At 50.4% G+C, this 22564-nt stretch overlaps 1 protein-coding gene across 3 annotated transcripts in view; it reads right to left on the bottom strand.

The window, feature by feature from the left end:
* TMCC1 (transmembrane and coiled-coil domain family 1) overlaps positions 1-22236 on the bottom strand; it is a 66680-nt gene extending 44444 nt beyond the window's left edge. Inside the window, exons 1-4 of one of the 3 annotated variants that reach the window (XM_072128592.1) lie at positions 22082-22236; positions 14560-14605; positions 9387-9487; positions 8179-8861 (exon numbers count right to left, since the gene is read on the bottom strand). In XM_072128592.1, coding sequence (XP_071984693.1) covers positions 8179-8694 — 516 coding nt within the window. In that variant the 5' untranslated portion in view covers positions 8695-8861; positions 9387-9487; positions 14560-14605; positions 22082-22236. Of the gene's footprint in view, positions 1-8178; positions 8862-9386; positions 9488-14519; positions 14606-22081 lie in introns of all 3 variants that reach the window. The other 2 variants (XM_072128591.1, XM_072128593.1) reach the window with 2 other exon arrangements.
* Positions 22237-22564: the final 328 nt, after the last annotated feature.

Raw genomic sequence — 22564 nt, forward strand, 5'->3', positions numbered from 1 at the left:
CTAAAAGCATCTGTTGCTTCCAAAGTAACGGATTGGGGAATCACTATTAATGCAATTGTCCATATGAAGACACAAGCATCTGACGCTTCCAGAGTAACGGATTGGGGAATCGCCTTTTATGCGATTGTCACATTTAGCTTAGAAATAGCACCAGGGAAGAAGTGGGAGAGGTTACCCCATGGCCCAAAATACACACAAATCCAGACTATGTGACTGTTATTCAAGCAATTGCCTTACATAGTCTACATTTCTCCATACCAAGTATCATAGACGATGCAGGGAACCCCCAATGATGTGTGGGGTCAGATGTGTAACCGGAATCCTTCACCCCGCTCGCCCACTTACAGCACACACCTCGCCCGCGGGCCCACAAAGAGATGTCTGGGGCACCCGACCGAATCTACCGAAAGAACATTAGCCAGTTCTACATAGGGGACATGGAATATTTAGATCTATAGGGGCTTAGCTATTGGGGGTTCACGAAGAGGTGTCCAGGGACCACAGTGCTGGGAGTAGTGGGCACCCATGGGCACCGCTGTCAATACCAAAGACTGGACCCTAATCCACACGTGGCCCTGGGGGTTCCCCATCCTTTAGGGTAGATCAGACATTGTGGATGCTACAGATACATTGTAACAATGCAGCGCGTCCAGTCAATGGGAGACCCTACAGCAAACGGGGGTGTATATGGTGCGCAGGAGCCGCTGCGCCCCAAATAGAACAGACCCTGGTATAATAAGGTCGGGGTTCACACTGCACCCCGCAGAATAATAACCAAATAACAACTATTAGCAGATTCATCCCGGATTTTGCCCCTTTTGCCCCTACACCACACATTAGGGTAAGCAATAGCTGGAGACCCCATCACAAAATTGGCGCTAGTGACCCAGGGCATTCCGAATCTTCTGTAAGGATTTAGGCAAAAATGTTACTTTTAAATAATGAAAAATCTAATTTTAAGAGTCAAAATTTGCAGCAATTTGCTCCCATTAATTTGGCGCGGCGTGTGACGATTCGCTCGCCGCCTGCGAAGGTTTCTTCTTGTGTCTCTCCTGGGGAAGTTTCCAAGGTGAAGGAACCAGATAATCGATGGGCTACGTCTTGGGGCAGGAGAGGTTAAGTGCCGCGTGGAGCCGGTGCGGGTGCCTGGCGCAGGGAGCGGCGGCGTTAAATAAAGCGATTGTTCTGCCGCAGCACCCGGGAATTCAGGGCCCATTAACCCTGCGAAGCCTGGTCAATGAGTAACAGATCATCAGATATTCTGGATTATCAGGAGGTAACAGAGAGATAATCTCCAGGTGGGGGGAGGGTGACCCCCCGGCAAAGGAGGTCACGGCGCCGCTCTACAAAGGCGACCTTATAGATTTCCCTGCCCGGGACGCGGCGCAGTGACGTCTCCTGTAGAGTCGCGTTAGTGGGATCTGCTCCGGATTTATCACAGGTCACATCGGATCCCGGATGCTGACTGATCATTCGTAGGCACTTACACATCCAGAGCCAGAGGCGAAACGCGTCACAACGCGCTTACTAAAGGAAACTTCTAGGAATCAACCAGAAAAAAAAAAAAAAAAAAAGTTTACATTTCTACAAGTGTGAACAGACCTAATATTTATAACAGCTGAGGGTTTGTTACAGTCACTTCCAGACAGAGAACGGAATACAGCAGCGCAAACCTTTCTCCTGTCGCCACAGTTTGTTACAATGTGTCAGTGCAGGGAAAATATTAAATAGTTTGAAGATGCATTTTTCCCCCAGACAGGATACAATTAGAACAAACCCTCAGCTGAGAGAATGACAAGGGCTCTGCTCTTCAGGAAATGCTAAATAAACTGTGTTCATTCACCAACAGCAAGCAGAGACCTTGAAAATGAATGAAAAAGCTTCTCTTACCCCCTACGAGACCCGGGGGAGGGGGAGCGTTATGATGGGACTCTCTGACGAGGAACGATTTTTGCTAAATTTATCAAACTTCTCACATTCTTTGACAAATTTGCCGACTAAGAATTCTGTCCTGACTTTACAAAAAGTCATACGTGATAAAGCGTTGAAGAGCAGATCGCCAGATAACCACGCCCACGGCACCGCCCACCACACAGCGCCGAGGGAGCTTCAAATTTTTGAAACTTAAAAATAAAAAAAAAAACGCACAACACGACATTATGATAACTGTTGTATTTGTGGCGCTGCAATCCCATTACGTTTGATACAAAAGTTAAGACAAAAATGTAAAAAAAAAAAAAAAAATACAAAAAAACGCTATAATAATAATAATAAAAAAAAAAAATTAAAAATCTAAATAAATAGTTTAGACTAAATTAACAATTCGCACGGCTTTGGGCTCCATTGGGGTTTTTCATATCTGTAGAACATCCCCGATTGTTTGGGACATCATACGGACACAGTGGGGCTTATTTACTAAGGGTCGCGGATCGCACTTTCTTCGGTCTGTTTGCCTTTTCGAGATTTGCACAGTTTTGACAGGTATTTAACACGTGTCTGTGCTGGGATTTTTTGGCGCAGCTGTGCTGCTTTCATGCAACAGAAACCGGGGGATGGCCGTCGGACGATCCAACTGAGCGTAGGATTCAACATTCAAATTGTGTCGCAAGACAATGCACTTACATGCACCAGGAAGAAGAAGGTGAACTCCGGGGACCTGAGCGGAGAAGTGACACATGCAGGATATCGGGCGCACGATCTTAGTGACTCCCCGCACATTATACACGGACAATGCACTTACATGCACCAGGAAGAAGAAGGTGAACTCCAGGGACCTGAGCGGGGAAGCGACACATGCAGGATATCGGGCGCAGGATCTTAGTGACTCCCCGCACAGCGCATTATACACGGACAATGCACTTACATGCACCAGGAAGAAGAAGGTGAACTCTGGGGACCTGAGCGGGGAAGTGACACATGCAGGATATTGGGCACACGATCTTAGTGACTCCCCGCACAGCGCATTATACACGGACAATGCACTTACATGCACCAGGAAGAAGAAGGTGAACTCCGGGGACCTGAGCGGGGAAGCGACACATGCAGGATATCGGGTGCACGATCTTAGGGACTCCTCGCACAGCGCATTATACATGGACAATGCACTTACATGCACCAGGAAGAAGGAGGTGAACTCCAGGGACCTGAGCGGGGAAGTGACACATGCAGGATATCAGGTGCACGATCTTAGTGACTCCCCGCACAGCGCATTATACACGGACAATGCACTTACATGCACCGAGAAGAAGAAGGTGAACTCCGGGGACCTGAGCGGGGAAGCGACACATGCAGGATATTGGGCGCAGGATCTTAGTGACTCCCCGCACAGCGCATTATACACGGACAATGCACTTACATGCACCAGGAAGAAGAAGGTGAACTCCGGGGACCTGAGCGGGGAAGCGACACATGCAGGATATTGGGCGCAGGATCTTAGTGACTCCCCGCACAGCGCATTATACACGGACAATGCACTTACATGCACCAGGAAGAAGAAGGTGAACTCCGGGGACCTGAGCGGGGAAGCGACACATGCAGGATATCGGGCGCAGGAGTTCTGTGAACTCCTCGGATGGGTAAGTAATTCTCCCCCATTCTATGAGGTTCTGCACAGATACGTGGACCACAAGTAGAAAAAAAACCCAATCTGGATAAACAGAATGGACGGCATAGGAAGGTCCGTTTTCCTGAGGAAGGAGTAGGATTGGCCAAAAGTGTTTTTTTTTGGGGGGGGGGTGAGGCGAATGAGACACATTGGTCTAAATGAGAACCTTATAATAAACAAGAACCACAATAACCAATCAGAAAACACACAGATAGAATCCAGATACTTTCCCGATGTTACAATGTTGCACATTTCTGTCCAGGCCATCTTTGTGTCTCGCAGTCACCGGCTGCGCCTCACGTCACTTGTTACATCATTGCCAGAAACGACAAAATATTATAGTGTAAATCGACGCCACCTGCTACAAAGTTTTTTAACTTTGTGGAATCCCCCTAGAAAGTCTCTTACAGATCTAGTATCAGGACACATCACTTCCGATACTCATAGATGACATCACCTCAATACTGATGACATCATCATGACCGTCTTGGATACTGCCGAGGTTGAACACCCGATCACCGACTAATCCGTGACTGCGTTACGCTCCCACAGCGCGTCCCTGCACCTCCCCAGAACCTGGACAACTTTTGCAAAAAAAAAACCTGTGTGCCATAGATAGCGATACCCCCACATATCTGACTTTCAGGGTTCGGGTTGTTTTCCTGGGGAAAGATCAGAACTTTTCCGGAATTTGCTTTGTGCAGACACAGCGCCGCCCTGGTGACAAGTAACATTGCAGCTCAAACGCATACAATTCTGTGCAAGGGAACTGCAATCCCAGGTGTGACCTACAGACAAGGGGGGCGCTGCCTTCTACCCTGCAGGATCTGGCATGGAAGCGTCAGGGGCAGCACGAGCCGCAGGCAGCAAATAGCCCGGATTCTTGGCATGTCTTGGGTATTAAGAGACGCCCGGTTTAATCAGCCGGGATAACGGGTATTAAATGATTTGGCTTCACTTCCCTCCCGGAGACGACATCTGGAGCAGATTAAGGTTCTGGGCAGAGCAGGTCATCACCCCCCCCCCGGCCGGCTGCGGAGGGCATCTGGGTATACACCACCACACAACCAGCTGCCGGACCTGCTGTGTATTCACACTAAAAAACATATGGAGGGGGGTAACAAATATTAAGGACAGTGTGAACAGTCTCCATATAGTCTCAGCAATAAGCGGAGAGATAATGGTTAATAAAAGTTGTAGAAGTCTCTGCAAAATTCTAATATATTTATTAATCAATATTTTCACAAGAATTTGCAATATGGATTTATAATCCTCACACTGCTGTGCCCTGTGCAAGTAGCTGAGACAAAGAGTAGGAGACTGTACTACAGTAGTCACTCAGAGCGGAAGGGAGTCAGACTGTGGAGCAACACAGCAGTGTGAGGACACTCCTCCAGAAGCTACAATCCTGGAGTATACGTCCAGATATCACAGTCCTGCTGCTACTAACAACATACACAGGTCTTAATACACATCTCTCCAGGGACAAGACATAACACTGACTGCACAGAGCACAGCAGTGAGGACATACTACAATATCCAACACTAGTTGCAAAGAGCACAGCAGTGTGAGGACTCCCCCAGTGCACTTGGAGAAGCTACAATCCTGGAATATGAATCCATATGTCACAGTCCTGCTGCTACTAACAACATACACAAAGGCCTTAATACACATCTCTCCAGGGACAATACATAATACTGACTACACAGAGCACAGTAGTGTGAGGACACGCCCCCGGTGCACTTGGAGAAGCTACAATCTTGGAATATAAATCCATATATCACAGTCCTGCTGCTACTAACATACACAGAGGTCTGATTACACATCTCTCCAGGGTCAACACCAGCACCAGAAAGCACAGAGCACAGCAGTGTGCGGACATACTACATAACTACAATACCCAACACTCGCTGCACAGAGCACAGCAGTGTGAGGATATCCTACAATATTAGCTAGGGGTCACAAGTCTGATGGAGCCTGTGATCCTCCGCGTCCGAGGTTCTGTGTTGGCCTCTAGTTTTCTCCAGCAGGGAACTGGTTAACCTCTAGATCTCCACCAATTATAGGGGAAAATACCTTTTCTAACCTTAATTGTGGTTTCCGTGCCAACCACAACCTGACGGATCCCTTGTAAATCGCCTGGGGTTTCAGTGAGACACAAACATTGGGATTAGGGATGGAGCAGTGTGACACTTGTGTGGGAGCGGGCGCTGTGCCAGGGGGAGCCAGGACCATGCCAGGAAGTGTAACCGGAGGTCCCATCCCACATCAATGGATTGTGCCGAGTCACCAGTAATACTCCCTGCAAAGCAGCAGGGGGCGCTACACTGACCCGTAATCCCATCAGAACTGCACAGAATTCTGCTTTTATCTTTTTTAGCTGGTTACATTCAGATTGGGAAACCGTCTCAGGGTATCAGTTCTGCTGGGTTTGGGCACAAACACAGAATTCCTGCCCCAAACTTTATTGCAAGAATACAAGTTCTGCTCCAGTCACAACCAAAGCTGCAATCTCATTGCTGCTGCCTCAGCAACCCCTGCTAGTTCAGTGTCTGCACAGGGCAATAGGCAGGGAGGGGCTCAGCTAAAACAAACAATCTTGCAACTTTACTTCTTTGCAGCTTTGGAAAGGACTGGAGTAGAAGACAAATTCTCAGATCAGTCATCAGAGCTCCTGCACATAGGGATGGACTCCCTGCCCCGAATCTATATTTAACACACGTTGCAAAGAGGGTTGAGAGGACAAGGCATTATGTGACCGGGGGCTGGATTTGCGCTGCAGTTCTGAAGACATCCTGACCCCTCAGTCACAGCACCAGGTCCTTCTCTGTCATACAGTGCATGTACTGAATGGAAGCACAGGGCACCACGTGACTGAGGGGACTGGATCTCTTCCATACTGAGGCATGAGTCACATGATGTAAAGACACCTCCGACTCTCCGAACCGGGTCTCACGTGACTGAGGGGACTGGATCTCTTCCATACTGAGGCATAAGTCACATGATGTAATAACACCTCTGACTCTCCGGAGTGGGCACCACGTGACTGAGGGGACTGGATCTCTTTAATGCTACAGCATAAAATCACATGATGTAATGACACCTCTGACTCTCCGGAGCGGGTACCACTTGCCCCAGATATGGCGCGGCTGATGCGGCACCTTCGTCCAGAATAAAAGACAAGGTAGCCCTGGTCTCGGGATCAGCAGGGTGATCAGTAATGGACATACCCTAATAATTTGACATGGGATCAAGGATCGAGCCTCCACATTCAGGGAGAACAGGAAAACTTTTCGGAAATGTTATTTTTTAGGGAAAACTACTCCATGAGCACCACCTGGTGGTGACAGTGCGGCACTGCAGCGTCATACTGTCAGGTTACCTGCGACTCTTGTCCTGGAGTAACACTGCACTTACCAATCTGCTTACACCAAGCCAAAGATGGCGCAACTCGCCCCAATGCCACACCCTGCGGGCGGCACGGCTGTACCCGGATCCCTGCCACCGAGTGCCCAGAGAGTTACATCATATCTCAGGGGGTGGGTGCGGGGGTCCGGGGACTTGCTGTAACACTGATCAGATAACGGGGTGTAATCTGGGCACTGATCAGGGCGTCCCGCAGCGGGCACAGGATCCCCAGCCAGGAGCTGGCAGTACCAGGCACCGAGACTCCCTGAACTTTGTACAGACTCCGGATCCGGCTATCTGATCCCCATTAACCCTCCGCTCACCAGGCGGCTCATATACACAACCCGGACAAGAAGCTCACGCTCCAGATGGGTCAGAACCAGGGAGACGCAGGACGGTTACTATAACCACCTATAATAAGTATACGGCGTCCTTGGACAGTCCGAAACCAATGGCGTTATCGAATGTCCTTGGCACCGCGCGCGGCCCGGAATTACTTTCACTTTACTCCGAGACTATGCGCCACTCTTAAAGGGGAACGTAACCGTAAAAAATGTAGATAAGATCCAACACCAGACCAGAGGGAGCCATGTATTACATCAACTGGGAGGACACTGCACCACTAGGGGGCAGACTACAAAAGCTGGGAAATCAATATGTCCTCTAATGACCTGGGTGCTGCCCTAGTGGTGGGAACCGGAACTACATGTTATTTTCTGTACTGCAAGACCACTGGCAAATTAAACATGAAATATTGAAGAGTGAAGTAAGTTTTAAAGTCTTAAATTTGCTTAAATTTTCCATTTAGGAAGCAAATGAACAATAACATAAATTATACATGGAGAGGGACCCCTTGAAATGTCAAACCTAAAGGACGGTAAAATTGAAGCAAAGACACCATGGACACTGAAGAAAACTTGAGGATAAGACAGAGACAAGAATTATTTAAAAACATGGCGGCTTTAGTGAAAAGACAGCGCCCCCACAGATAGACTGGTTGTGTGTGGTACTGCAGCTCAGCTCTATTCATTTGAATAAATAGGGGCTGCTATACCGGAATTAACCTCTAGGCGGGGTGGCGCCATTTTTGGAAGACACCCACCAGGTGGAAGACCCAAATTTGAGACGCCCAAAGCTTTGTAGTTAGGAATGCAGGAGCTCTTACCTTTTCGGCAGACTCCTCTCTGGACAGGTAGGAAGCGCTGGAGAGGTCCAGGGCGGCAGAAGCCGTGTGCGCGTCGGTGGTGGAGGAGGAGCGCGGACGCCCTGGATGGGACAGGACGGCCATGATGTCCTGAGCGGAGCGCCGGCCGATCTGCGGACTCCCCCGCGTCTTGCCTTTGCGGTTCTGCTGCAGGCTGCTTCCCCTTCTCACTTTCGGAGGGGCTCGGATCTGCTGCAGGACGCGGTTCAGGGCGGTGGGCTGTGCGCTCCCATCAGATTCCTGCCCCTGGTCCGGTTCTGGTTCTGGCTCGGGCTGGACCTGCTGCACGTCATGGGGGGAGACAGAGGAGCGGCGTCTCTGATGCTGAAACAAGTGCTTCAGGCCCTGGCCAATCACATTGATGTTATCGAAGTGCGAACCCTTGGGGGTCTTCTGCTCCCCGTCCACCAGTCTCCTGGACTCGTTACCCCCGGGGTCCGTATCATCATAGAGGCTGTCGCTGCCAGGCGCCTCCATCAGAGGGCATCGACCATTCCCCCCAAATCTTCTGTAAGGAACTTATTTTAACTTAAAATGGATGGAATAGGCCCCCAAAACGCGCGGGGAGGGGCGTAGCGGAGTCATAAGAGTCGAGGAGGGGGACGGTGGAGGCTCCGCGCTGCTCCTTCAGATCCTCACAAAATCTGCAACAAAAAAGAACATGTGTGAGCGATACAGACGCAACGTGCGAGCAGGGATTGGGGGGCAGCGGACCCCCAATATGCTCCATTAGCTCAGTTATGTCCTTGTATCCCCTGCATCTTAAAAGTTTTGCCTAAAAAAAAAAAAATAAAAAAAAAAATCTGTGTCCTAAAGATGCAGAGAAATCTTAATTATTTAAAAATTTTATATGCAAATGAGCACTTTGGCGCATCATGGGCGTGGCCTAGAGGACCGGTGCTCACTTTTTCGGCTTTATTGCATCAAAACTGAGTGGATGGAGGAGCTTTGCAGTGTGCACTTAATTTTTGGCCACGCCCACAAAGCACTTGCAATTCCTCTGCATACAGTCATGCATAGGATGAAGGACATAAGACCCATCAGTTTGTGTGTATCCAGGAGCCGCTTATCCTAAATCTCCCAATACATCATCCAAGTAAATAAAATGCAACTAGTCCCCCAAATTCTCCACCCCCCCCCCCCTCAACAACCAAATCTGTCTCACTCACAAATATCCGGTGACCGTGGCCGACCATCTAGCGCCATTCCCACTGAACGCGGCCGTCCATCTTAATACGATTCTGCCATCTTCATCCGGTTGATATGTGAGCTGTGTGGACAAATATCACGAGTAAGGGTTAAATCGTGGACATACGTGTCCCTATGACAACACTTCCTGTGACTTACAGCTCCGCGCTGGATCCTGACGAGCGGCGATCAGGCTGCGGCCACCGATGCGGCTCCCTGTGACAAGTCTGCACTGCAGGAGCGTGGACAGGAAGAGTTGTCATGGGGGCGCTGCAGGTAACACAGCGGATAGCGGATCAGGGAGACGAGGAGATATCGGAGCAGCCATATCCGGCGGAGGTCCGGGAGCTGATAACACAGGACAGATCTGGCACAGCCCCCCGGGCCGCTCTCCCATGCATATTTTATGTTATATTTATACCCTTTATTACGTGCAGATCGTTCCTGCAATGGTTAACCCTGTACTGACCGTGGGCAGCCGATCCGAAACGGAACCAAACCGTGTCAGTGCCCAGCGGGTGAGGGGGGGGGGCTATACATATATACAATGCTCCAGGATATGTACATTGTGTACCATAGATATATACAATGTATTATATACAACTCCCTATATAATGTATACACTGCACATATAGAATATACAGGGGGTGCACTCCATGCACTGTATATCTGCAGCGTACACTATATACATGCGCTGCACCTGGGAGAGAGATATATACACTATATATGTATAGATGGTATATAAGGGACTGTACCCGAAATAGAGGAAATTACCATGAAAATCCATCATGATAACCCAGGGGCACCCAGTCCTCTCTCACACAGCCGTACGCTCACCCCTATCGCGGCCTGGTGCCATAGCCACCTATAGGGACGTATATCTGCTGCCGGGTATACAGCTGTGCGAGAGCCTTATTCATATCCCAGGCACCGCGACTCTGATAATCTTCTTAAATCCGTTATCCATGGCCTCCTTCCTTCCAAAATCAACTTTTACAATTATGCTAATGAGCCACAAGGGCTCCTGGGGGTGTTACCAGAGCCCCTCCATGGTGTAGTTTTACAGGCTGTCACACTGTCTCCATTTCCCCTCTGTGCGATGTCATCTCACGTGGTAACACCCACAGGAGCCATTCTGGCTCATTAGCATAATTTAGGAGGCCGTGGACAACAGATCACAGTAGATACCGCAGTCCCGGGGCCCGGATCTAGGAGTAATGTCCCGGGTTTATCAGGATGGATTTTGATTGTAGATTTCCTATAAGGTATAATCTGTAGTTACAAGTCACCATATGATATATAATCTATAGCGTAACAATAAATGTGTAGTATAAACTGTATAAATGGCTGTACCCAATATATACCATAAATATAAGGGGAGGGGCTATAACTATATAATAGATATACTATAGGGGGCAGTAGCATATGAGCAGTATATACTGTATATATGTGAAAGGGGCTGTATATGACGCACTACAAGAGTATTATCAACTATACAAAATATACAATATAATCTATAGCATACACAGTGTATATGGGGAGCAGAACTTGTACAATAAACTGTATCACAGGAGGCAGTACTACACATATACAATGTATGTATAGGGGGAGGAGGAGGGATGTAGTAGATACTACACATATACAATGTATCTACCATATCAGCTACCCCCCCCCCCCTATACATACATTGTATATGTGTATACTATATGGACAGGGAGAGGAGGTACCTGATGTAATAGATACTACACATATACAATATAACGTGGCGGCTATAACATAAACTGTACACATTGCAGTGGCCGTACCTTGTACATGTGTAATATATAATGTATCCCTCCTATACATAGAGTGTATAATATAGACAGCATAATGTGCAGTATATACAGGGGCGAGCTGTACCTGATACATTGTATATAGCAGAGGGTGCAGTATACAATCTATACCCTTCATGTAGCCTCATTACTGCACAGAACAATCCTCTCCGGTGATCCCTAATGTAATAAGGTCGGTTATTAGATACAATGTATCCGCACAATCCAGAGCTTCTCCGGGAAGGATCTGCAGGATTCCGGTCCTGTGCCACACTGGATGCAATGCCAGGCCCGCAGTACAGACTGACACCGGGCACAGGGGTGGCATCAGGGGGAGGTGCACAGGTCGCCTATATATAGGGGTGCAGTGATGGCATCAGGGGGAGGTGCACAGGTCGCCTATATATAGGGGCACAGTGATGGCATCTGGGGGAGGTGCACAGGTCGCCTATATATAGGGGCACAGTGATGGCATCTGGGGGAGGTGCACAGGTCGCCTATATATAGGGGCGCAGTGATGGCATCTGGGGGAGGTGCTCAGGTCGCCTATATATAGGGGCGCAGTGATGGCATCTGGGGGAGGTGCACAGGTCACCTATATATAGGGGTGCAGTGATGGCATCAGGGGGAGGTGCACAGGTCACCTACATATATAGGGGCGCAGTGATGGCATCTGGGGGAGGTGCACAGGTCACCTATATATAAGGGCGCAGTGATGGCATCTGGGGGAGGTGCACAGGTCGCCTATATATAGGGGTGCAGTGATGGCATCAGGGGGAGGTGCACAGGTCACCTATATATAGGGGCACAGCGATGGCATCGGGGGAGGTGCACAGGTCGCCTATACATAGGGGTACAGTGATGGCATCTGGGGGAGGTGCACAGGTCGCCTATATATAGGGGCGCAGTGATGGCATCTGGGGGAGGTGCACAGGTCGCCTTTATATAGGGGCACAGTGATGGCATCTGGGGGAGGTGCACAGGTCGCCTATATATAGGGGCGCAGTGATGGCATCTGGGGGAGGTGCACAGGTCGCCTATATATAGGGGCACAGTGATGGCATCAGGGGGAGGTGCACAGGTCGCCTATATATAGGGGCGCAGTGATGGCATCTGGGGGAGGTGCACAGGTCGCCTATACATAGGGGCGCAGTGATGGCATCTGGGGGAGGTGCACAGGTCGCCTATATATAGGGGTGCAGTGATGGCATCTGGGGGAGGTGCACAGGTCGCCTATATATAGGGGCGCAGTGATGGCATCTGGAAGAGGTGCACAGGTCGCCTATATATAGGGGCGCAGCGATGGCATCAGGGGGAGGTGCACAGGTCGCCTATATATAGGGGTGCAGTGATGGCATCTGGGGGAGGTGCACAGGTCGCCTATATATAGGGGCGCAGTGATGGCATCAGGGGGAGGTGCACAGGTCGCCTATATATAGGGGTGCAGTGATGGCATCAGGGGGAGGTGCACAGGTCGCCTATATATAAGGGCGCAGTGATGGCATCTGGGGGAGGTGCACAGGACACCTATATATAGGGGCGCATAGTGGTGGCATCTGGGGGAGGTGAACAGGTCGCCTATATATAGGGGTGCAGTGATGGCATCTGGGGGAGGTGCACAGGTCGCCTATATATAGGGGTGCAGTGATGGCATCTGGGGGAGGTGCACAGGTCGCCTATACATAGGGGCGCAGTGATGGCATCTGGGGGAGGTGCACAGGTCGCCTATATATAGGGGTGCAGTGATGGCATCTGGGGGAGGTGCACAGGTCGCCTATATATAGGGGCGCAGTGATGGCATCTGGAAGAGGTGCACAGGTCGCCTATATATAGGGGCACAGTGATGGCATCAGGGGGAGGTGCACAGGTCGCCTATATATAGGGGCGCAGTCATGGCATCTGGGGGAGGTGCACAGGTCACCTATATATAGGGGCACAGCGATGGCATCAGGGGGAGGTGCACAGGTCGCCTATATATAGGGGCGCAGTGATGGCATCTGGGGGAGGTGCACAGGTCGCCTATATATAGGGGCGCAGTGATGGCATCTGGGGGAGGTGCACAGGTCGCCTATATATAGGGGCGCAGTTATGGCATCTGGGGGAGGTGCACAGGTCGCCTATATATAGGAGCGCAGTGATGGCATCTGGGGGAGGTGCACAGGTCGCCTATATATAGGGGTGCAGTGATGGCATCTGGGGGAGGTGCACAGGTCGCCTATATATAGGGGCGCAGTGATGGCATCTGGGGGAGGTGCACAGGTCGCCTATATATAGGGGCGAAGTGATGGCATCTGGGGGAGGTGCACAGGTCGCCTATATATAGCCTACGTGTAACGGCAGCGCACACAAAGGCTCCGCAGCGCAGCGTTACCAGCCGGAGGTTAGAAAGAAAGAAAATAGTCAATTAAAAAGCGGAGAGAAAAGAGGGTTTTGTGCAGCTCCAGCGCCCCCTCCCCCCGCACCACGAGTAGGAGAGAACCAGGAGAGGAATGTGGAGGCAGGAACAGACGTCCCCGAGCATCAGCGCAAGAAGAACTAGTACAGCACAGCTACAGGTGCACCAGGCACTACAAGTCCCAGCAATTCTAGGCACGGTCATCGGTGGGAAAACCCCTTCAATAGGGAACCTATCAACAGGTGTCACCCTCCAGACTGCACCTAGTGTTATGTACTGTCCCTGGAGGGATGTGTAGTTAGACCTTTGTGTGGTTAGTAGCAGCAGGACTGTGATATATGGATTCATATTCCATGAATGTAATATCTCCAAGTGCACGGGGAACCTGTCCTCACACAGCTGTGCTCTGTGCAGCCAGTATTATGTACTGTCCCTGGAGAGATGTGTAATAATAACTTTGTGTATGTTAGTAGCAGCAGGACTGTGAAATATGGTTTGACATTCCAGTGTGTTCTCACACTGCTGTGCTCAACTACAAGAGCTCTGAGTAAAAACACAAGCGGTCACTTTGTTGAGAGTCAAGGGGACTGTGGAAGAGTTAAACGCAAGGAGAAAGTGTCAGGAAAATTCTGGTATAGAAGTCCATATATCACAGTTCTGCTGCTACTAACAACATACACAAAGGTCTGATTACACATCTCTCCAGGGGTACTACCTAACACTAGCTGCAGAGTGCAGAGAGCACAGCAGTGTGAGGACACGCCCCCAGTGCACTTGGTGAAGCTACAATCCTGGAATGTAAATCCATATATCACAGTCCTGCTGCTACTAACAACATACACAAAGGTCTGATTACACATCTCTCCGGGGACAATACATAGCAGTGGCTGCAGTCCGTATGGTCTCACCTTTAATAAGCCGCCATCACACAGGTAACATCCGTCTCACCTGAGGATCTCACAGCCTGGAGGCGCAGACTCCGCTGTCCGGTGACCTGTGGAAAGAACAGGAAGAGGTCATCACCTTCCGGGACTACAGGCAGCTGCACCCATCATAGCGCCCCGGCCTGGCAGGGGTTAATCGAGAACCAGTGATTAAGGAGCAAGAACCGGAAGGACGGGATATTCCAGCAGCGGAGACTCCGCCAGAACAAATTAAGAGACGAGAACTAAACAATTTACAAAGTCAAAAATGAAGACACACAATGTAGCAGAAGAGAGAACGCAGCCACGGCGGCGGATCCCACCGGCAGGACGACCACGCATGGAGCCGCTGTGTCGCGTATAGAGAGGTCAGCGCGGACGTCCGCATTAATGCAAAGCCAGAGTGGAAATAACCGGAGGGCCAAGACGAATGAGGTGTGACACACTGTAACGGAACTGCAGCGAGACACGTAAACGGGGATCATTAACTGGAACCGGGTGTGAAGTGAACAGAGGCGGCAAGCAAAGGGTTAACTAAAAAGGACATCTCCAGCATGGCGAACATGCTCAGAGTAGTAGTGCTGAACATCTGCAACATAGCAAGACCAATAGGGAGTCATATAGAGGTGTAACTGCAGCTTGCTCATGATGGGAGTTGTAGTGTGGGATCTCTAGCATAGCGAGCCCAATGGAGTATCACATAACATCTCCACTTGGGGCATGCTGAGTGTTGTAGTGCTGCACAAGTTGGAGAAGTGTGATATGATGTGGCATGGTTCTTGTGTTAGTAGAGACAAGCAGCACTACAACTCCCAGCATGCACCAGCTAGAGGTTCTCCATCAGTCTTGCAGAATTATAACACTACAACTCCCAGCATTGCCCTAATATGGTGCTCTGTTTGGTTTGATAAGTTAGAAATGTGCAGACCTACAACTCCCAGCATGCCATAGCAGGACCAAATAGGGTCATATACCTGGACACGCCAGCCAGGCATGCTGGGAGTTGTAGTGCTGCACACACACAGCATCCTGCAGATAGATACCTCCAGCCAGGGCATGCTGGGAGTTGTAGTGCTGCACACACAGCATCCTGCAGATAGATACCTCCAGCCAGGGCATGCTGGGAGTTGTAGTGCTGCACACACAGCATCCTGCAGATAGATACCTCCAGCCAGGGCATGCTGGGAGTTGTAGTTTTGTTACTTTACATGTCGCCTCCTCCGGGCACTAAAGTCCCAGATCCAACATCTGTCTGGACATGAGCTCCATTAAATAAATTGGAAAGTGTCATAAGATGATTAAACTTTAACCCCGTAGTGCTGGGGGGATACTGGCAGCTCCGGCTGCAGATCTGGACCCGGAGGACGCGCGCCATGTGCCGATCCCCAGATCCCACGCAGCCGTATGCTCTTGGCAGGTCCTGTCAGTCACAGCGCATGGAGGGGACGGGCGCTTGGCTGGGGCTCCCGATCCCACAGAATTCCGGCTGTCCATTTACTGCTCCCGTTACAGATGGAACATTCCGTCTCTGTGCCGCGCGGTAACGATCAGCGTGTACTGATCAATGTTTCATGAGGAAGCGTGACATCTGCCGCCATACACTGCGCATGCGCGGATATTATACCATCCCGTACACAATAATGCAGCACCCTATGGGCGACGTATCCCTGAGGACCCCCCATAGCGGGACACATTGTTACCATCCAGCAGTACATGTGTATATATGTATCTATGTGGCCACTTACAGGTACTTACTGTCCGTGGGACTAATTATATTCCATAGGAAGACTCCGGAGGGGGAGGGGATGAGAATATAGAATATTCAGTGATCGGAGCGACCGCAGAACAGCCGCAGCAGAACTCAATTACTCCGAGTAATGGGATAAATGACCCCAAGGAAACGCAGAGAAGGACGAGCAGATAACATCCAGAGGATAATGACCCCGGGAGGACAACCATGTCACTGTCCCCAAAGGAAAGACACTAAGGAACCCTTAAAGGCGCATCTCACCACTGGAGAGATGTAGACTTATACCTTTCCTCTCACTGCTGTGCTCTGAGCTCTCTGTGTTAGCTGTTAGTAGCAGCAGGACTGTGGCATGGATTGGTTTATGTATTTCACAGTCTTGCTGCTGCTAGAAACCCTCAGCTGTAAGTTATATTATATCTGTATGTGAAAAAAAGAATGAGAAAGCAAGCAGAGATCCTGAAAACAGGCTGCAAAATTATCATGGAAGCCACCTTTACACCAGAACCAAAAATCTGATTCACTAGAAGTGAAGATGGCGAAAGACCCCAGACGGCGCCCTCATCATCCTCCACTGAAGGACCCCCAGACGGCGCCCTCATCATCCTCCACTGAAGGACCCCCAGACGGCGCCCTCATCATCCTCCACTGAAGGACCCTAGAGGGCACCCTCATCATCCTCCACTGAAGGACCCCTAGACGGCACCCTCATCATCCTCCACTGAAGGACCCCCGCACATCGCCCTCATCATCCTCCACTGAAGGACCCCCGCACATCGCCCTCATCATCCTCCAGTGAAGGACCCCGGGATCACACCCTCATCATTTTACACTGAATAAAGTGGGTGATTAATGGAACATTCAAATCAAGAAGGTCCAGGGAGATAATAGCGCAATGGAGGGTCAGAGGCCGCACGTCTACGAGACTTTATCGCCATTACTCTGAAAACACACATAAACCCTTCTCCCAAATCTGTCTCTGGGAAAGCTGGATGACCTTGTATAAAATTTGGACTCCCCTTGGCTTCAGACCCCTGAATGCCACAACTGGGGAAAGGAGAGTACAATGTGTCAGCTTAGGACAGACCTATACACCCGACTAGGAAAGCTGGATAACTGCCTGGGAAAGGGTTAAATGGCTGCCCTAGGAAAGCTGGATAACTGCCTGGGAAAGGGTTAAATGGCCGCCCTAGGAAAGCTGGATAACTGCCTGGGAAAGGGTTAAATGGCCGCCCTAAGAAAGCTGGATAACTGCCTGGGAAAGGGTTAATGGCCGCCCTAAGAAAGCTGGATAACTGCCTGGGAAAGGGTTAAATGGCCGCCCTAAGAAAGCTGGATAACTGCCTGGGAAAGGGTTAAATGGCCGCCCTAAGAAAGCTGGATAACTGCCTGGGAAAGGGTTAATGGCCGCCCTAGGAAAGCTGGATAACTGCCTGGGAAAGGGTTAATGGCCGCCCTAGGAAAGCTGGATAACTGCCTGGGAAAGGGTTAATGGCCTCCCTAGGAAAGCTGGGTGACGGTCACTGATGCAGAACAGCGGAGCGTTTTATGGGCGGTTCGTGTCACTGCAGATATAGGCAGAACCAGATCCGGGTTTTATTAGAATCCTGTTTACACAGCAAATTGTTTATCTCCCTGGACCTGAAGAACAGATTTAACTTAAATCAATTCCTGGCGGGCGCAATGCCAGGCGGGCACAAGACGGACTGATAAAATGGAAACGTCAGAGGGCAAATGGAAATGGAGGAGGAGGGAGAGAGGAGTACAGAACCAGTACAGAACCAGCACTGCTCATAGGTAATACCTCTGCTACCCTGGATATCAGAACCACAGAAAACTTGAAGGGAACCTGTCAGCAGGAGTGACCATACAGACTGCAGCCAGTGCTATGTATTGTACCTGGAGAGATGTGTAATCAGACCTCTGTGTATGGCGTTAGTAGCAGCAGGACTGTGATATAGTGATTTATATTCCAGGATTGTAGCTTCTGGGGGCGTGTCCTCACACTGCTGTGCTCTGTGCAGCCAATGTTAGGTACAGTGCCTGGAGAGATGTGTAATCAGACCTTTGTGTATGTTGTTAGTAGAAGCTGGGCTGTTAAATAGAGATTAATATTCTAGGATGGGGGTTGGCATGTCCTCACACTGCTGTGCTCTGTGCTACTCCACATCCCCTCATTTCAGCTCGATCAATAAGCAGCTTATTATCGACCTGTTGGATCATTGGATACAGCAGTGACTGACACATTGCACCAGCACGCTGGCCACTTCAGCTGTAGGAAAGCTGGGTGACCTGGGGGATCTGTGACGTCAGACACATTGGAGATATTTTGCGTTCCTTTCCCTCAGGTCTGTCGGAGGATTTGCACATGTGAGTGAGATGGAGGAGGTAGATGGATTTTGGGTGTAGAGTAACAGTAAATCTGCCGTTATCCGCTCCGTCTGTGGATTTAATGGCTCTCGCTGTAAGACAGGAGCAGAATAAAAATAGAACAGACTCGTCCTTCACGCTGGGAGAAAACGCAGCTAAAAGCAGCCGAGCGGCAGCAGCCCCCGGGGGCATGGAGGAGGCCGGACCCCAGCCAGGCAAGGTGACCCCACGTCTACCGACACCCCGTGACCCTGACACTCCATGTAGGCGCTGCCCCAGATTGTACACCAATCCATCCTACATCCAATCTAATTGCAGCAGACATGGGGACAGCAAGGGGGGGGGGGCTTTGGTGTTTGTGTTCCCCAGGGGAACGGAGGAGCCTGGACCCCCGAACGCTCAATCACCAGCCAGGTGACCCCCTCATCTACCAAAACCCAATGACCCCAAGCCTCCATATTGCACAGCAATCTATCATTCATATAGTGGGGGATATGGAGGAGTCTGGAACACCACACACTCTACCAGCCGCCAGGCAAGGTGACCCCATATCTACCGACACCTTGTGACCCCCGGCCCTCCATACAGGCGCACACCCAAGATTGTACAGCAATCCATCTACTCTACTGATATTGTGGAGAGTAGCCTGAAGCTTCACCCTCCCAACAAGAAGACGAGAGGCGAGAGAGACTGTTACATTGTATCCGGTCCTGGAGATGTAGAGCCTGGACAGTGATACACTGTAACAAACCAGATTAGGACACTGCCCTGGCCATAGGGGTTGTGCCACGAATACCTGGAATAACATCCACTGCTCCTCTTGTTCCCCCAATACTGTGGATTAAAATCTTACACATGGGACAATCCCTTTAAGCGCCCACAGAATTCTATAGATTTGAAAACTTGCAACAAACCCTCAGCTGTGAGAAGTCTAAATACTACAAAGAAGACTGTCAGATTATCATTACTACAAAACTGCCACAAAATGGGTCAGGACTGAGCCTCAGCATCCAGTGTCAGGACCGTAAGCAGACGCCAGCAGTGATCTCTTGATGTGGCACTGGCCGAGGGGGGGAGGAGGGGTGAAGACCCCCGATCCCAAGAAGTTGTATGATCTGGAGGAGAGGTTGTCAGGCGATACAAGTGTCCGCACCCTACAGGGTGTCACTGCCCCTACAAGCCGCATAGGGGGTCACATTTAAAGGACATCTACCACCAAGATGAAAGACTGTATGCAAAAGAGCCTGAGGGGCTCCAGGCTCCATTAACAACAATGGAACCAGGAGCCCCTGGGGCTCATTTGCATACAGCCCTTCCTCCTGGTGGTAGATGTCCTTTAAAGGGAGAAAGTAATTGAGTTTATGGGGCACTGATCTATGTTATATCCTGTGTGAAGACATTATCAGAAAATATGGGGGACCTCTTCCAAAACCCCTGGAGTCTGGGACAGAGGGAATCTCCTTCACTTTCTGCTGTAAGATCCCCGGAGCCGCACAGACGGGTGTTAATGGATATAAACTATATCATTATTAAGAAACAGATGCCCCAAAACAGTTAATATCCATGCACCCCCAGATCTGTGGATGGCCATATTAAGTGTCACACGTGTCTCAGGAGAGCTGCCCCCATCCCTTGCCAAAAGCAGAGGAGAGGGACCCCAAAACTGAGAGGAGAGAGGACATTTCAGTGTTTCAGCTCCTCATCGCATCCAAGACCTCTGCTTGCAGTCAGTGAACTAGAGTCATCGTGTTTACATCCAGATCAATGTGAACAGATTCTGCTTGCACACAGCTGCTATTTGGTGCAATGTAGTGGTGTGAGAAGACATTAGTGATGGCCTGTGGTCACTACTAGGCAGTTCATGATGTAGACTCCCCACTCCTGCCATATACCCCCCCAAATCCTCACATATTGTTACATAGTCCAGTGAACCCCAAAATACCCCAGGTACCCGCCATTTCTACCAAAACCAACGTCTCCCCCCAATACTGTAAACAACGTGTGGCAGAGCGCAGCTCCCAGCCCCCTGAGAAAGGCAGCGACGTGTCTCTAAGAGACGGATCCTGGCGCCGGTCCAGATCTCAATGTGTCATCTCTGTGCAGATTTGGTGAGAGGAGGAAGGAGATGCCATCAGGCAGCGGTGACAAGGGGGTGCCAGCACATCAGGGGGGGGGGGGGCTACGGCCCGAGGAGAGGAGACGCACAGAGACATTTATTCCAAAAGTAAAGAAACATTAACCCCTGGGGCGCCGGGACAAGAGTGGGGAAAGTTTGGGAGCGCTGCACAACTCCGGACTGCCGCTCCCTGCCAGGCCTGCACAGATCTGTCCCAGCGCATGTACCTACCTCTACACCAGGAGCTGCACCTGTAGGGGGTGGGGTGCACCCTGTATGTGTCTCCTCTAGAGCAGGTCCCTTATCTACCCCTATAATAGTCCCAGGAAGGGAGATGCCCCCACTGCAGGTTACACCATCTGATCCCCCGGTATAGCTATGATACGTAATATAAAGATTATTATTATATGACACAGTCATGTACAGTTCCTTGAGCAGTAACAGGAGGGGTGCGCCCTGTGTACACACTATGGGTACTATACATCTAGAAGGGAGCCTTTACTTCTCTTCATAGACATCACTATGGGCTCCATTAGGTCCCCCTGTATTTTAGGAGGGGTGCGCCCTGTGTACACACTATGGGGACTCTACATCTATAGGGATCTGTTACTTCTCTTCATAGACATCACTATGGGCTCCATTAGGTTCCCCTGTATTTTAGGATGGGTGCGCCCTGTATCTCCAGTCTATTTTCTCTATTCATCCTCTAGGTTTCTCGCCCTCCTTAGGTCCCTGGAGATGTGCCCCCCATTTATATGTCCCCCCTCTTCCCCATACGGGCATGTACCATATGGCACCACATGGACAGATGGTGCGGGCACTGCCAGCCTGTGGAAAGTTCAGTAACTCCGCAGGGCGGTGCAGATATGAGCCCAGACGCGGTGTAACCTCAAATTAACAGATTATTGATCTCTCTTACATGAGTCCAGACCCAACAATACATTTTCCCTGCACCGATACATTGTAGCAAACTGCAGATGTTCTCCACGCACATGGAAATGTCCAGACTGGAGACAATTGTAACAAACCCTCCATGAATAGATCCCCCAGGACACCTCCAGAGCACAGGACCTATAGATCTAATATGATACACAGTGATGTGGAGGTCCCCACCAGCAATGCTCACAGGTCAGGGGTCAGTAGCGGGTCAGGGGCCTCCTATGGGGTCTGCAGGTAAGTGACATCATGGAAAGCAAAGCTTCTAACATCAAAGATCACACAGCTGCGGAGGACTACAACTCCCAGCATGCCCGGCACAGAGAATGAATGGCAGGCATGCTGGGAGTTGTAGTCCGGCGCACACACAGACGTTACCTGTAGATGTGGGTCCCGGGAGGTGACGGGCGGCTCCGCACAGCAGCTGCACCGCCGGGTGACACTGACGGGCTCCAGCCGGGAGAAATCACACCCGCTGTCCCCTCAGCCGGCGTCCTGCGTCATGACGTATAGGCGTGCCCTGCACTGATGGGGCGGGCTGCTCGGTACATGCCACACCCAGCTTTGGGATAAACACGCCCACGCAAGAAAATAATGGGAGGGGAGTGGGCGGGCACAGCACTGGGTATAAATATAAGCAGTTCAGAGCCGCAACTCCGACTGCTGCCGCTAGAGGCAGAGGAGAGCAACAGTCTGACATGTATGGCACACCTGCAGACCCCAGAGGCACCTGTCATATGTATCACTCCTGTCATATCTATCACACCTGTATGTTATATCCTATGCATCATACCTGTAATATGTATAACACCTGCAGACCCCAGAGGCACCTGTCATATCTATCACACCTGTCATATGTAT

Source organism: Engystomops pustulosus, chromosome 10 (genome assembly GCF_040894005.1).
Source record: "Engystomops pustulosus chromosome 10, aEngPut4.maternal, whole genome shotgun sequence".
Classification (NCBI taxonomy): Eukaryota; Metazoa; Chordata; class Amphibia; order Anura; family Leptodactylidae; genus Engystomops; species Engystomops pustulosus.